Consider the following 16,967-nt stretch of genomic DNA (forward strand, 5'->3'; position numbering starts at 1 on the left):
CGTATATAGCTAGCGTCAACTGGAATATAAAAGTACGTTTTTGGAACTTTTGTGTTAATCAAAAATTTTTGATCATCTGTTATTTTGTAGTATTACTAGTTGCATCGCACGACAATGTCCCTTCCATAAAAGGTTGAACAATGGGCTTATTCTTCAATCCAATAAAAAATATCTAAATAAATACAAAATGCCTTACACTGTGGGTGATATCGAAAAAAGAACGATTAAAATTTTTGTTGTTTAATCAATTCGATGCAAATTAGTCGCCAAATTCCTCAAACTAGCGCAAAATTTTTTCAAAGCTAGCGCAAAATTTTTTCAAAGACAGGGCCTATGTCTTGTTAAATGACTATAGAATTGATTTTGTTTGGTGTCGTTCAAAGTTTTTACAAAAAGTTGCTCTGTCATGTCAATTTACAACGAAATAAACCATCAGATCTTCAAGACAAAAAAGGAAACCTTAGGACCTTGTCGGGGGACGGAAGAAACTTTTCACACGGTGTTTGTAGTCGTTGTTAACAAGAACCAGGACCTCATACTGTGCCCTTGTTATCGCTAAGTTGAGAGCCACAAACATCTCCTGGTCGTGGTTGGGATCAAGAAATTTGTCAACGTATATGATGATTGACAACACTTCAAAACCAGTAAATGAAGTTTTGTAAAAATCAATATCGGGCATCACTGTTATGATTTTCGTAACATCTGTCCTCTCTTGACTCAGCTTTAACTTCCAAAATTCAAAGTCATCCGTGAAAACAATTGAAGCTCTATCGAAGGAGAGCTTTGGGTTTAAAAACGATGTGTCAGTCAAAATGGGGTCTTCTCGATTTGAGTAATAATGTACGACAATTTCAGTTTGGGTTGAAGTAAAACAGCCGGAAATGCGGGCACTTGATTGAGTAATCTCTTTTCGAGTGTGAATGAATCTTGAAGAAAATGAGCTAATATGATGTGAGCTTCTGAACAAAATAGTCAACGATTCAACAAAGCAACCTTGAAATATAATTTTTTGGGTTAAGCCCTTTCGTTTATTCATCTGGCCAGCAATTACGTTTGTCATGAAGAACTGTTGGACATGGGGCAGAATTCTGGTTATGATACCGAAGAAACACTTGTCACTTTTGGTGAATTTGTCAACTGAACTGAAGTATAGTTCGTCAACCAGCAGAATCGAGCGGTGCAAGTTCTTGGGAGACAACCTGAAACAAACCTGCTAGCATAATATCAGTGTGAAAGTTAAAAATTTAACAATTGAATTGATTTTAACGAGCCCGTGTAGTCGATTGAGTGACAAAAACGAAACATAGTATCGCTAAATTATGGAGAATTTTGATGGAGAATTGGCAATTGATGGAGAATTGGCAATTGGGTTCCAGAAAAAGTGGTAATTATACAATTGCAAATTCGGTTCGAAAATTTGGAGCCTATTTTTCAGGTCTCAATTCAAATTTTGGATCTATTCTGTTTCGCCGCACCCCAGTGTTTTTTACGCCCCCAGTTACAAATTATATATTGTTAAATAGCACGTTACTATGTAAAAAATAGCACGTGCGCTTGGGTGGGGGGGGGCGTAAAAAGTATAAGCCCACTAAGCCGGGGGGGGGGCGAAACAGAATAGATCCGAAATTTTTTCAGCAATTTAAGGTAACTTATATCCCAATAGTCCAAAAAAAATATTATGGTACATAGCGCATTCAAAAGTGGAACAAAGTCATAGTTGTTACGTAGTAATACCACGTGCACTTGTGGGCTGCAATTAATATGCACCCCAGGTTGAGGTGCCAGACGAAAGTGACCTCTGATCAGACCCCAGTCCAAAGCACACGGTGTGTTTCCAGATTAAATTTACAGGGTCTTGGATTTGGTGCAAGCACACAATAGTATGATCAGAGGTCATTTCGATCTGGGAATGGTCTGATCAGAGGTCACTTCCGGATGGCTATGGTGTGATCAGAGGTCAGTTCCGTCTGAGCTGGTCTTTTCAGAGGCGGATTCAAGCGCACATTAATCTGATCAGAAAAGATTTCGAGCGCAATTGGGTCTGATCAGTGAGCATTTCTAGCGAATTTTTCCCTCAGATTTGTTGTGTTTTTTTACTGAGAGATGTTGGCTCTGCCAAGAGGCAACAAAAAGCAGCATTATGATCAGAGACACATCTAGAGTCTGATAGTTCTGAGGAAAACCAAAGGGGGTGCAGCTGATAGCAAATTCCGGCTCCTTTAAGAAGAAATTTTTGTAAACCAAAATATCAATGTATGTACAACCAAGTTCAATCAATTTAAAAGGCATCATTAAATAAAGAAAGATACCTTGAATTGAAAATTATTGGGAAAAGTCTGTGCAGTTTTTTTCCAAGATTTAATAAAACCAACTGATTTTCTTGAATGCTGGGAACTATTTGAAGCACCGGAAAAAGCTTTTCCCATTTTTTCTGTTTTGTTTCGTGTGTGCGGTGTTCTTGGCTAGCCTCGCGTCTTCTCAGTTGATTGTCTTTATTCCATGAGTGGTAACATTCCAGCGGTTATACCAAAAATAGGAAAACTACGTCAGTTTTTATGTTCTCTTGTTTTATCTACTGCAGCATTTCTGTGTTGATTCGCAAAGTGTGAAACGTTCTAGTTTAAGTTATACTCTAACTGCGCAGCTGCTTAAACAATCTTCTTTCTGTCTGAAATAAATGCGTAGAAGCAAAGAAAAGATCCGCAAATGCTTGTATGCTGGCATTTGTTTTACAATTTATTTTGAGTAACATATTATGCTTTTGGCCAAATTTAATTATATTCAATTCACTTGCGAATTCTGAATTCCGACAATTAGGTTTCATTTTCAGCACCAAATTTACTCAGTAGGCTGCTGATTGAACAGAGGAGGACAACAACATGAGATGGATACAGAGTCAGACATATATGGCCGCAAATGTTTTAAGCGAGCTGCTGCTGGTCATTTACTTGTTGCTTTTCTGTAGAAAAGACTCAATTTAAGAGTGAGAATCCAAAAGGAAGGCGACATTTTGATCGGTTTCGAACTGTCATCGATTAGATTTCATAACTTCTTGTTGACGCAGATATCTAGCATAAGGAGAATTGAACAGAGTTGGAGTCGAGCTGTATTTGTAAGTAAACCACTCATCAGCTTCATCTCTCCTCACAGCTGTGCTGTTAGCTAATAGGTATGATTTTATTCCGATGTTGGTCACCTGTTCCAACTGTTGTTGGCAATAATTGTTCCAACTGTTCCAACTGTTGTTGTCACCCCAAGTTGCGCTTTCCTTTATTCTCATATTGTATTCCTCCTCCTGTCTTAGTTAATTACCAAGCTATCTACTGACTTCAGTCCAACTTCTGATGTTTACAGGAGTACAATTATTTCTCTTGGTTTTGAGGAAGCAGTTAAGCTCGACTCTCGTTTTATTTCATTAAGCAATGTCTTGAGTTTTCATTTACGTCGCACGTCTTTTGTGACTCGCAAGGTTTTTTTTCTTTTCGACTTTTAGCACGACTGATAATCCAGATGCAGTGACTTTTGGCAACTGTTTTTCAGACATTGTATCTACTTGCGGAAGAGTTAAAATATTGATTAGATTTTTAGTATGTTTCGCGCGTTTCAGATAATTACTTGCTAGTCTCATCTGGGTATCTCATACAGCAGCCACTTCATAGAGCTTCTCAGTACTGTGCCAGAGAGGTTTTCTCACACAAATTTCTAATGTTCTTTTTTGGGTTAGATGTAAATGGGTTATAATTTTATTAAAATGTCAGTACAGCATGCATTTGCGTACAAAAATAGGGATGGAATTCATGATTTTTACAAGACCAGAAAACTTTCGTCGTCATTGCCAAGTTGACGTAGCCACCAGAGTTAATAGATTTTTTCGTTTGCACTTTCCCACCGAATCCTTGCAATGTTCGTGCCATTTCAGGTGAAAGACAAGGATTACGTCAAAAAATTTAATGACTTGGCTCGTTCAATTCGTTTTCTCTTAATGAAAAGATTTGATCTGGAGTTTTTGTTTGAAACATTTACGCATAGCATATAATTTGTCCTGATAGGATTTGTTTTCTTCAGCTTTTCACATCATTTGATCAATCTGTCCAGTGGGGACTGAAATTTCTGTTTTAATAACCTGTTAGTACGAGACCTGCAGTAAACAGCAAAATCATCAGCCATTTGAGAAACTCGGGCGTGTACTTTGGTATTCTGAAAACATAAATCAAAAAGAGTATTGGAGCAATGATACTGCCCTGAGGTACCCCGGCTAACATTGAAAACAAATGTGTCACTCTTTGAGTTTTTGATTTTCACATAGATACTCTTCTAAGCTGGAAAAGATCGGAGCCATTTCATCACAAGTTTATCCACTACCATATTTGCCAGATTGTTCCATATTCCTAATCTCCACACCGCACAAAAACTTTTCCAGTATCTTATAAATCCCACCATTTCCGGCCATCGATATGGTTTTGTAACATGCAGTGGTAGTTTGAGCAGGTTATCTTTGGTGAAGTGGTTTTTTACGCACTCTGCGTTGCGCTTGAGACACAATTGTTTTCTTATAGCGTTACGACATTTTCTTCGAGAGCAGTTTGTCATGTTTTTGCAGAGCAGTTTGTGAGGCTGATTGTTCGGTTGTTTTCTGCCTCTTTTTTGTTTTTGTACGGCCTTGGCAACCTTTTATCTTGTGACTCCTTCCATGAATTTGGAGCATAAGAATTTTTAATCGAGCTCGTTATCAGGAGACAGATATAAACTTTGAGGTCTCCAAACACTTTTTTAGACTTTTTGACCAGATTTTGTCTGGTTCTGGACTTGACTTACTAGTTTCGTTTCAGATTTTCCTCATTTTGGTCTATTTTTATTACAAAATAGTAAATTATGTCATTTCCACCGTTTGAAATTAGACATCCAGCCTCTTTTTTGATCTTCTAGAACTGCTATTTTAGTTTTCAACTTCCATATTCAATGTTCTTCATCATGTCTTAAATGAATTTTTGAACACTTCGCGTTTTTCGCATCTTTACGGAGAAATATTTGATTAACTGTAGACTATGCTTTTCTTATGGAAAGTTGCCTAAGCTCATCCATTGAGTGAGAAAAATCCACTAATTCTATACCAATTTATTTTTTTCTCAGCCGTTCGATGTTTTTTGCTTGAGCAATACTTTTAGAATTCTTTTTTCCTTAGATGAATTTAATACTGCAAACATGAATTTTTTTGAAATGAATTTATAATATCGAAGTTAAAGAGATTCGTTCATAGTGAAAACCATTCGCCGACAAGACTGTTTGGGGGGCATTTGAGTATGATCAGAGGCAATTGCGAGCGCACAATAGTCTGATTAAAAATTATTTTGAGCGCACAATCGTTTGAACAGTTGTTGGGGTTTGATCTTGTCCATGGTTGCACAATCACCTTCCTGGACAATAGTCTGTTTTCGGTCTGATTAGAGGTCATTTGTGTCTGGCAATGTCTGCTCAGACACAACTTTGAGCGCACTCCGAGTGCACACTGTGTTTCGAGGGCACTTCAGTCTGATCAGAGGTCACTTCGAGGTGGCACCTCAACCTGGGACGCATAAAGAAGGGCAGAACGAAAGCAAATGTTTCAAGTTCTTTCTCCATACATTTTTTGGATCTTTGCAGTTTGTGCACCCAGTACGTGATACATCCCCAGTTACAGAGCACGCATCATTACATAGTAAACATATGTCACGATGTAAAAATATGGCACGCGCGCGACTGGGGGTTGCAAATAATATGCACCTACTAAGCTGCAAATAATATGCACCCCTACAAACGGAAAAAAATCATTTTTCGAAATACTTCAGAACCTAAATTATGATTAAAAGGCACCATATGTTCATTTCTATTGACCTATTTTTGTCAATTTTTATTTGTGAAAAAAGGCAGCTTGTTTGAACTCAATTGTTTCGAGCTCAATGAGCGTTCGAATCCACCTCCCCTCAGACTGTTCCAGACTGAACTGGCCTCTTTTAGGACCAATTCCAGACTATTTTACAGACCTTAAAGCATACCTTTTGCCCACCATTGTCCTGTATATTTCCCGTGCACGCTACACTACAAATACTAACTACTTATAGTGGTGAATTATTTGTCTACTAACCAATTTTTGCCAAACTTGCTTGAATCGGCCAAATCCTCAACTGAGATGAAGCAAAATTTGCTTTTTAGCAGCTCATTTCCCGGCTTGTTGACGTAGGAGTGAACAAGCTCGCGGTATTCTGTCTTACCAGCAGGTGTTGAAAACAAAATATGTTGAATTTTATTGTCTTGAGCCGCCTGCTTTGCTCTCGCTAGAAGCAAGGCTGATTTCCCGGAACCTGGTTCGCCTACTATAAGAACTCGTCTTCTATTTTCTTGCAAAATTCTGTGTTGTTGAGGACTTAAAATTACGTCCAGTAGTTCTTTTTTTGAATCCTCAGTTTTTGTGATCGCATTCAATTTCTGTTCATAGAAAGTTGGAACAGGTGTGACATAATTCCTGGCCCAATTTTCTTTTTCAGAGGGCAAAAGATCCTTTTCTATCAGACAACTAAAAGCTAACAAACCAGAAATATATTGGATGACAGAATTCTGCTCGTTTGTCTGTCTATTGAAGTGTCCATGTTTTATTAAATCTTGCACCGTTTTCTGACTTTCTTCAAGATTTAAATTTTGGTCAATTTTAAAATTTTTGGTTCTGCAATTAGGCGTGTATGGATCGTCAAGGGTCAAAATTAACAAATTTTCAAGCTTTTCTGAAGCCGCTTTTGAGATGACGTTCTTCAATCGATTCAAAATTGGAAATTTCTTTAACTTTTCTTTGTTTTTTAAATCGCTTACTATCTGTGTAAATACGTCACTGGAAATATTTGGAAGAAAGAGAACAAATTTGAAAGTTTTATACACAAATAGCCAAAAATTTTGATTGGTTTCTGTTACCAATGAAAATTTTTGAATACTCTTATGCAGTACTGTCAACACTAAGAACATGGTTGGCATTAATTTGTTTAAAACTTGTTCAAACTTGTTATAAATCGTGCAGAGAGGGTTCGTGGGGTTATTCGTTCGACCAATTTCAAACGCCAGAATCAATTCATCCCCGCAGTAAAGCCAGTCAATTTCGAATCTGCAATTAAAGGTCACCTGGTCAAGAATTGAGTTTATTTTGCTGTCGGTGTAACTTTTGATCAACAGTCCGATGGGATCCGGTATTTTTGCGACAAAGTTCACCCAAAAATCTCGAATTTCGCCTATGAAGCTTTCATAGTTATCTCTCAAGCAGCCGTGGCCATCAGTTCTATCTAGCAAGTTATCCCGAATTTTAAGGAAATCTGGCAAAGTTTCTAAGGCAGAATCTTTTCCAGGAAAATACAATTTAAACATGTAGATAACTTCGTGAAATTGTGACAAACAAATATCTCCTCCACCAAGATTTTTAAACCGTTTTGTTGAAATTTCAAGTGTGATTTCACGATCAAAACGTTTTACAAAATTGAGTAAAATTTGACATTCGTATTTGGACGCTAATCCTGTACCACAAGAAAGAATTTCTTGAAATTTTTTCTTTTCCGCAATAATTCCAATCCCGAGAGTTTTCTTGTTTTTGCACACGTGTTTTAGATCTACCGAAATGTTTGCAAAATGTCGAATCGCGAACTGCAAGACTTCTTTTCGAATCCAGTTAATAATATTTGAGTGAGATGAGGCCTCGCTCTCAATTTTCTCCTTGGCTACTTCTTTCATGACGATAATCAACAAAATTATAACCGGAATCACCTCACCTTTCAGACCATTTTCTAGATTATTATCAAGGACGTGCAATTGTGATGCAAGTGATTTATATATCGTCATTCTCATATCACTCAAACATTTTTGAGGATGAACTATTTTCATAAGGACTATTTTGTCAAAGTCTGGTGAAGGAATAAAAATACAAGCCCGTTGACAACTTTCACCTCCAGAAGTTTGCTGCTGCATGTTGTCACCATTGCAAATTAAAACACCTGACTGCTTTTCTTCCTTCAGCAGGTCAATTGAAGTTTTATTGGAAAGACAGCCAAGAACAGCTGGATCGTTGACGAATTGTTTGGGTAACCTGGGCAAAACTGTTAACTTTCCGGTAATCTTTCTGATAAAATCCGTATCCTGGAAGTCAACATCTGTTCTTTCGTTCTGAAAAAAAGTTAGCTAATAATGAAATTTGAAGTAACTCTCCGGAACTTTTTTAACCTTGATAATCCAGTTTATGATCATTTGAAGAAAATTTATATGGGCTGCCGAATTGGAGGAAAAGGCAGATAACATTGAGCGTCCAGAAAATACAGCTAGATCAAAAATCCTTCAAAATTTTCAATTCAATCATGAGGTCCAAACAACAACAATTATTTCAAAATCTAGTTTAAACTGAATTATTAAAAAAATTATTTGCTTAAATCTCTAGCTTGCACAAGAGAAAATAGAAGAGATTGTTTCTCGGATGCTAAAACAGATAATGTTAAAGAGTTATTCTTAATCATTGAGAAAAAATTACAGCACAGTTTAGAACAAACAGGATTATCACGATAGAGAGTCAGATTCAATTTATGCTTTTCAAACAATATTTTAAAAGTTTTGTCTCAATTGCTATAACTTGAAGAATTAATATTAATTAGAAAAAAAATGTCTGAATGTTTTAGAAGTTCAATAAAAATGATGTCTGTTTGAAATTCGAGTATCAAACATGTTTTAATTTTCAAAAGTGGCGAAGAAGCCGACCTATCAAACTTCCGGCTGGTTTTCTTGTTTAAATTATGCCAATATTTTCGAGCTGATTGTTTTTAACCGATTTCAAAACCGATCTCACAATTTTGTTCCGATTCGCAATTTGGTGTGAACATTGGGTGCAAAATTTAATGGATGCAATTGCAAGATAAAAAAAAGGACAAACATCGAATTTCTACTGCAGTATCAACAAAATAAAAAGAATTTTTCAACAATTGCAAATCAAGTTTGATACAGTATATCACAGTTTTTTTTCTAAAATGTTTCATATGTGGCCTAGAAGTCAAATATATAGTTTTTTAAATCCTAAAGATGACCCAAAACAAATTGTGCAACTTTTTCAAAAACCAACTTACAATGAACACCGAGAAAAAAGAGTTCCGCCAGTATTTTTCCATAGAAAAAATTTAACATTTTCTCGGAGGTGAAATGACGATTTGACTTTGCTACAGGTGTTTCTGACATTTGATTGGCATCAGTACGTACTCAAGTGAAAATTTAGTAAGAAGAATATGTATTTCTGCTAAAGTTCGCATAACCAATCTTGTAGAGAATATGATCGAGCTATGCAGATACAACATCTTCTAGAGTTTGGTTCAGAAATCACTTTCAAGGGGAATATATCTGCACTTTTTTGTTTTTTTTTTAAGTATAACCACAAGTGGCAATGCGAAAGGTAAGAAGTACAAAATTACTTAGAAGATTTTTGCGCTAAATAATCCTCAGAATCGATTTATAGCAGTAGGAAAGATTTTAAATCATTTGTGGTGGGTTGATTATGCCATAATGAAAACAATTTGAAAATTTCCTTACTGCTCTAAATTCACCAAAAAAAATTTTTGCAGGCAATTTATTTCGTAATCAGATAGGAGACAAATGATTTCTACTCATGACATCCAACAAAAGGTTAAAATCTTTCTCACCTGAAATTAAAATGTTGAACAGAGACTTAACTAGCAGAAAAAGTTTAATCCGAAATTTTTTGATGCATTTTGTTTTTTAATACGTAGTCAATAGCGTCAACTTTCTATAAAATGGTTAGGTGGAAAATCTTTGAAACATCGGCATGTCATTCAAACTCATGTTGCTCAACTAAATTTTATTTAATGAAAAATTGCTAAAAATTAATTCTGTGGAATAAAGAACTATGATACGAGACTCCAATTCAATAAAATAGAATAATTTAACTATATAGAACACATTTTGTTTAATTTTTATCAATGCAATTTGTTATCAAACTGTCATTTTTACTTTTTTTAAAAAAATTTTGTTAGGTTTTTCTGTTTCAGTTCAAAATTTTGAGCTGTAAATGATCGTTTTTCCCATCAACAAAAAAGAGCATAATTTGTTTCTATAAAATATTTTTGAATTAAAGACATAACTTTTTGATTGCATTATCATTAATGAAGTTTCTTACTTTCTCAAGCACTTTGACTGCTCATTTTTTCGCCAAACATTTTTAACTTCAATTTCTCAACAAAGTCAACTTAGGTGTCTCTCAGGCAAGCGTTTAGAGAGCACATGAGAAAATGAACCCTAACTGAATTCTAGAGGACTATTTGAGAGCATAAGGTTTGTGTGTGGTTTTTTTTGTGCGGAGGCATTTTGCTTTTTTCTTCTTTTTCTTAACTTCTCAAAAAGTTTTTATTTTTAATAGCAAACTATTTGGCAAAACAAAAAAAATCATAAAGATAACGTGAGATGCTGTTATACGATGTTAATAAGAAATTCAGCCAGTGTTCAATTTCTCAACCTGTTAAGCGATGCTGCACCAAAGTTGTTTTATTCTTAAAAAAGGGGTCATTAAGGGTAAGGGGATAATGGAGGGTAAAACGACGTATGAGTAAAGCGATAATTGGGGGTAAACCGATGTAAGAGGGGGGTGGGGGTGTTATAAAGACGAAAGAGTAAGAGGTAAGGGAGGTAAACCCCAATTACCCCCCTACTCTTGCGTTATTCCCCTCCCCTTACCTGCTACTCTTGCATTGTTTTACCACTCATTACCATCCCTCACCCCCTTGGAAGCCACACTCTGACATCGCGCGACCTCCATAGTCGCAGAGTGACCGCCTCGAACCCAAAACTTCTGTCCCCTGAGCCGGTTCGCCTTTGCTCCCAGACCACTGATGCTTGCCCAATACTAGCTTCTCGCTCTTACATGCTTTTACTCTTCTAAAACGACGCCTAATCTTCTATATTTTTGTGGGGTACTTTTGGGGGTTCAGGCTAAAAATCCCGCCTATTCTCCATAGCAGCCTTATCATACATCCTCAATACCACTTTATCTTAAACCTAAAAATTCCCCCTTGGACCCGATAACACCTTTATCCTATGTCATTTTGCCTCTCTAAAATTATCGCCTAATCTTACTGAAGGACCAGTTTTTGAGGGACCAGTTTTGAAGGTAGTGTAAACAATTCGCCTACATCCCCACTACTTCCCATTTCTCACATCGTTTCAGCCCCCCTCACCTAAATATACATCCCTAATCTTACATCGTTTTGGATGGTAATTTTTAGGGATAAAATCTAACAATCCCCTTACTCCCCATTAGCCCTAACCTTACATCGTTTACCCCCTAGAATTTAACCAATAATATTACATATTTTTGTGGTGGTAACTTTTGTGGGGCAACATAAAAACTTCCCTCCATAAACAGCATTACCCCTCAATTTCCACCCTAATCTTACATCGTTTTACTCTCTTAAATTTACCCCTTAATCGTAGCTTGTTTTTGTATTTTTTGGGAAATAAAATCTAAAATATCCTCCCATTCCCCCATTATATCCCATTATCCCCTAACCTTTCGTCGGTTTAGACCTCTAAATGTAACCAAAAATCTTACATCTTTTTGAGGGTAAATTTTGAGGGGTAAAATCTGAAAGTTCTCGCAATAACCCCCATTACTGCCATTACCACCTTAATCTTACATTGTTTTGCCTGCTTAAAATTACCCCTTATTCGTACATTTTTTGGAGGGTGTTTTTTTATGGGGGGGGGGTACAGTCTAAGAGTTCTCCCATCACCACGGTTATCCCCCATTACCCTTCAAATTTACATGGTCTACCCCCTCCCCCAAACACAAAAAGTCCCCCCTAATGTTTCATCTTTCTGGATGGTAATTTTGGGGATAAAATCTAACAATTCCCCCCTTACATCCCCTTCCACTGAATTTAACCCATAGTTTTATATTTTTTTGAGATAAATTTTGAGGGCGAAATTTAAAAACTCCCCCCAAAACCTTCCATTAGCCCTAATTGCCAACCTAATCTTACATCGTTTTACCCCCACGAAATTACCCTGTAATCGTAAATTTTTTTGGAGGGTTTTTTGGGGGAAGTTGAAATCTAAAATTTTATCACATTACCCCCATTATCCCTCATTACGCCCTAACTTTACATTACGTTTCCATCGTTTTTACCCTCATAAAATTACCCCATAATGTTATATCTTTTTGGTGGTTAACTTTAGAGGGGTAAAAACTTAAAACCCCCCCATAACCCCCCAATTACCAACTTAATCTTAACATCGTTTGAACCACGTAAAATTACCCCCTAATTGTACATTTATTTTCTTCCAGGAAATTTTTGGGGGGTAAAATCAAAAAATTCCCCCCGAGTTGGCCCATCTTAGATACCATACTTAAGATCATATATGGTTCCATCCACTGAGGGCCAAATTTTCGTGTATGATCTTACCATGGTATCAAAGATACCATAAATGGTCGGGTGGATGATATCTAAGATAGCCATTAATGGAAGCTCTATGGTATCCAAGATAGCCATTAAAGAAAACTCTATGGTATCTAAGATCACCATTAATGGTAACTCTATGGTATCCAAGAGGGCCATAAATGGAATGTGTATGGTATCTAAGAAAACCATTTATGGAAGGTCAATGGTATTCAAGAAAGCCATTAATGGTCGGTGTATGGTTTTTAAGAAAACCATTTATGGTGGTTATATGTTTTATAGGAAACGAAAATTGCAGGAGAAGGGTACTAAAAAAAGTAACAGGCAGGACTTTTCTATGAATACAGTATAAGGCTAACAGCAGAAACCAGCCACGTCAAAAACCATGAACTGAAACAGCTTAGAATCTTTAATCAGTTTGTTTCCTTATCATGATTTTTTATTGAAAAAAAACTGATTTCGTAGAATTTTTTTTGTCGTGCCATAATAACATTATTTCCAAGGTATAAAATTTAAATTAATTATAGTTTTTTCATGCATATGTTATCAAAGAGAATGAACAAAATAGGCATAATCATCTTACAATATTGTTGTGATTCTAATGTCCTTTGTTTTTGAAAAGAAAACTGTGAACCCAATATAAATACTGGAAAAAATTCATCAAGATAACACCAAAAACGGCAGCTTGACAAGAAAGAACTTCACTGGTAACATCAACTGTGGAGGTTATAATGTTCATAAGAAAAGAAAATTGCAGGAGAAGGGTACTAAAAAAAGTCACTGGCCAGACTTTTGTATGAAAACAGTATAAGGCTAACAGCAGAAACCAGCCACGTCAAAAACCACGAAGTGAAGCAGCTAAGAATTTTTAATCAGTTTGTATCCTAATCATGACTTTTCTAATCATCCTAATCATCAGGGCCATAGAAGTCTATGGTTTTAGAAATGGTATCCAAGACACTATAATTTTGCCATGAGTAATTTTTAAGTCTCCAATTTTTTGTCTGAAAACCGCATCGGACATTGTTAAAAGCATTTTTGAGTAAAAAAAAGATGTTGCACAAAAAAAAGTTTTAATACTCTCCTTACTCCTCATTACGCCCCTAACCTTACATCGTTCCCCCTTAAATTTACCCCGTAATCTTACATCTTTTTGTGGGGTATTTTTCGGGGGGGTAAATTCTAAATATTCCCCTCACTACCCCCCATTACCCCCCGTTATCCCCCATATTTACATATTTTTATCCCCATAGACAAATCCTCTATTCCTACTCCTACATCAGTTTGTGGGGTAATCATGAGGGTAATTTCGACATGGGAACTATTGTACAATAGTCTATAGTAAATTATATTGTAAAAACGTTATAATTGGCATTTTATTACACAGCGACTTCGAATGAAATTCCAACAGTTAACGCACTATTTATGAAATTCTATCAAAAAAGGGTCTGGGACCATAATGGAATAGCGTGCTAACCTTGGTCATCACATCATTTTTGTTTTCCATTGCAAAAAATTTCGTTTCAACAAACTGCAGCTGCTGGATAAATTTTTACAAGGTTATATTTTCGTCCGCATTTGAAACCGGTCCATAAAAACTGTAAATCGAAGGAAAACCAAATTCGGTAAGATTATCCAGCTAATGAAAGCAGTATTATTCTCAGGATTTTCACTATCGACCAATTCGCGGTTTAATCAGGATGTGGTTTGAGTATAGTGTGAATTGTAACAAATTTAAAAGAGCTGAAGTGAACTATCTATGCTCTCATTTTTCATTTTGTAATTGTCTTCACCGTAATTTATAGTAAAATTCAGTACGTTATATACTGTGTACACTTCGTTTAATTAATAACATTAATTTTATTGAGTACAAAACAGTTCTTTTCTGTAAGCGAAAAAGATTATGGTAATATAGTTTTATTCGTGTGTTTACAAAACAAGATGAATCCTGTTTAGTTAAGTTGCGCATGTAACCACCCCAAAATTAGCTGAAAAAAAACAAATAATTTTTATCAAGACTTCATAAGCGATGACATTACAACACTGTTATTATCTCACTCTCATTCGTAACTCGGTCACGATAAACTTGCGAGCCAGCGCCTCTAAACCTTTAATCAATGTTGAGCTAACTTGCAGAATTTGGCGACAAAAACTCGGCATAATTACGAGTCAATTTAGTTGTTCATCTGTCACCATTTCACACACTGTAATCAGCATATATTGCGATACATTTTGTTGAACTGAAAAGGCAAAAAAGGACCACATGTTCCACTGTATTTGCTCTGGCTTGCTATGAACAATCGAGCGGTAATCTTCTTCATAGGAAGTTTTAATTTCCTTTTCTTCAAACAATCAAACTTAAGTAAAGAAACTATGATTAAATATAAACTATGTAATTTTTTACTGTTCTTTCAACACCCATACAAAGACTACACGGCAGTCTCCCTTCACACAACTTATTGGCGTGTTGGTACCATATAAGGTTCTTACATGGTTCTTACAAGGTTCTTATATGGTTTGTCGTGGCTATTACATGATCCCTGCATGGTTTTTTGAGGTTCCTAATTAGTTTCCTCAAGATTCTTATTTGGTACATTGTTCATGAATAGTCAAAACATCGTTCTTTTATGGTTTTTATTTGACGCAGAGCTCGAAAATTGATGACAAAGGTCTCTTTTTAGAAAGATCTTTTTCTGAAGGAAAAAAGTCTCGCGATAGACAAACCGTTTTTTCTTTTTTTTTCTTTTTTTTTCTTTAGTGTTTTTTTTTTGCTGGCTCACACTTTCACCATGCTTTTTAAATAGTTACTAAATTTTTTCACGTTTTTTTTGCACTTCTTACCAAATAAGAAGTAAACTTTCCAAATGTAATGGATTGCTTCGCATCCATTCGCAAGGCCAGAGATATTTATGGTTTAATATACTGTTGCCAAGAAAAAGATCAACTTACCTATTTTGTTTTTTTGGAAGGCTTAATGTTGTCGCAGGTTGTTCGTTTAACTGTTCTACGTATTTGTTTTGTATCTATTAATTTTGATGGAACCATGAATATGTATGTTCTTGGGTATAGTTTCCAGGATACCATAAACTTTACTATTTTTCAAGTGCCTTAATGAGTTTTTCTCTGCACTCAAAGCACATTGATTTTTTAAAATTTTTTTGAGCTTTATCGATTTTTTTAAGGTAAACTATAAGGTTCACAATAAACTCTATATATGGCTTTGATATGATTGTCAACAAAAAGTTTTATGGTGGTCAAATCGGTTATTAAGTGCTTTCCACAGCAGATTGGTTTTGTGTTGTTATTTAAAAGCATTTGACAATATTCAATAATCCCTTTGTCAAACAAGACATCAATATTTGCAAAAAACACAGGTACATGAATCAAGGAACATATAATAATTAATAAAATTGCAATTACGCATCATTCCGTCACTTTAGAACCTTAAAGGTACCTCAAAAATACTACAACTCTCGCCCCAGAGATGATAAAAATTGTAAAACTTCCCGCTGACATTATCTAACTAATTTTGTCATCTTTTATACCCTACAAAATGAAAACTGTTTTTATTGAAAGTTACTAAATCTGAGCAATCAATTAATTTATGAGTCCGCTTCCAGCAACATCAATAACAAAAACCATGAGAACCGCATGTCTGGTTATTATCCATAAGCTTTTTATTGAGTGCAGAACGGGGCTGATTAAAATGTGAAAGAGAAATTTTCTGTCCTCAGTTGGATATCTTTTTAAAATTGAAAACAATATCATCAAATGTACTGCCAAATAAACAAAAATTGCAACTTATTTACGAAACATTTCTGCTTTCGCTTAAAAGCAGTCCCATACTTTTAACTAACTCATTTGCAATTGAGCAATGAATGTTGAGCAGAAAAAAAATGAGCCAAAAAATTTAAAATGGAAAGAGAGGGACATCCTGAGATAGTGGGCAGTACACCTGAGGCCAATTTTTTTTTCAAATTTTTTCGAAACATGTTCAATCATGCATGATCAATAATACTTATTCTTTTTCAGAAGTTGCATCAAATCTACCTTGTATTGCAAAAAACGTTGAAGCGGGTTACCTATTGTTTGTTTTTTATTCGCCATGCATTTTTTTGAGAGGATAACTTGCATTTGAGTTACCTCGTTCCGAGTGCTGAATAAAAACTAGAAGGGTTCTTTAGAAGTTATTGTTTTCAAATTGAGAAACTTGGTTTAATTTTTGAAACAAACTGAGACCATGCAGAGCAAAATCTGATGGGCTTTCAAGTTTTTGGCCATCAAATAGGAAATCATTGCGAAGAAAAATACCATATCATCGAGTAACTGTGACCAAAAACTAATCAGCGTGTGAACAACAATTAATTGAAAGAAAAACTGTAATATACAATCGGTTGTAGTCAGAAGCGCAATTTACTCAAATGTGCATTACTCGAATTCGCTTGTTTTACAGAGAAAGTCAGTCAAGCTTCTAACGAGTATTACCGGTTGTTATCGCGATCCAGTTATCGACCT

At 35.6% G+C, this 16,967-nt stretch overlaps 2 protein-coding genes across 2 annotated transcripts in view; both read right to left on the reverse strand.

The window, feature by feature from the left end:
• LOC142336167 (uncharacterized) overlaps positions 1–10,842 on the reverse strand; it is a 15,123-nt gene extending 4,281 nt beyond the window's left edge. Inside the window, exons 1-3 of the mRNA XM_075384781.1 lie at positions 10,775–10,842; positions 6,122–8,172; positions 468–1,199 (exon numbers count right to left, since the gene is read on the reverse strand). Of these exons, the coding sequence (XP_075240896.1) occupies positions 468–1,199; positions 6,122–8,172; positions 10,775–10,813 (2,822 nt within the window). The 5' untranslated portion in view covers positions 10,814–10,842. The remainder of the gene's footprint in view (positions 1–467; positions 1,200–6,121; positions 8,173–10,774) is intronic.
• The window catches only part of LOC142335904 (uncharacterized), a 534,872-nt gene that overhangs the window by 155,701 nt on the left and 362,204 nt on the right, over positions 1–16,967 (reverse strand). The window lies entirely within an intron of this gene.

Source organism: Convolutriloba macropyga, chromosome 3 (assembly GCF_964194025.1).
Source record: "Convolutriloba macropyga chromosome 3, txConMacr16.3, whole genome shotgun sequence".
NCBI classification, from domain to species: Eukaryota; Metazoa; Xenacoelomorpha; order Acoela; family Convolutidae; genus Convolutriloba; species Convolutriloba macropyga.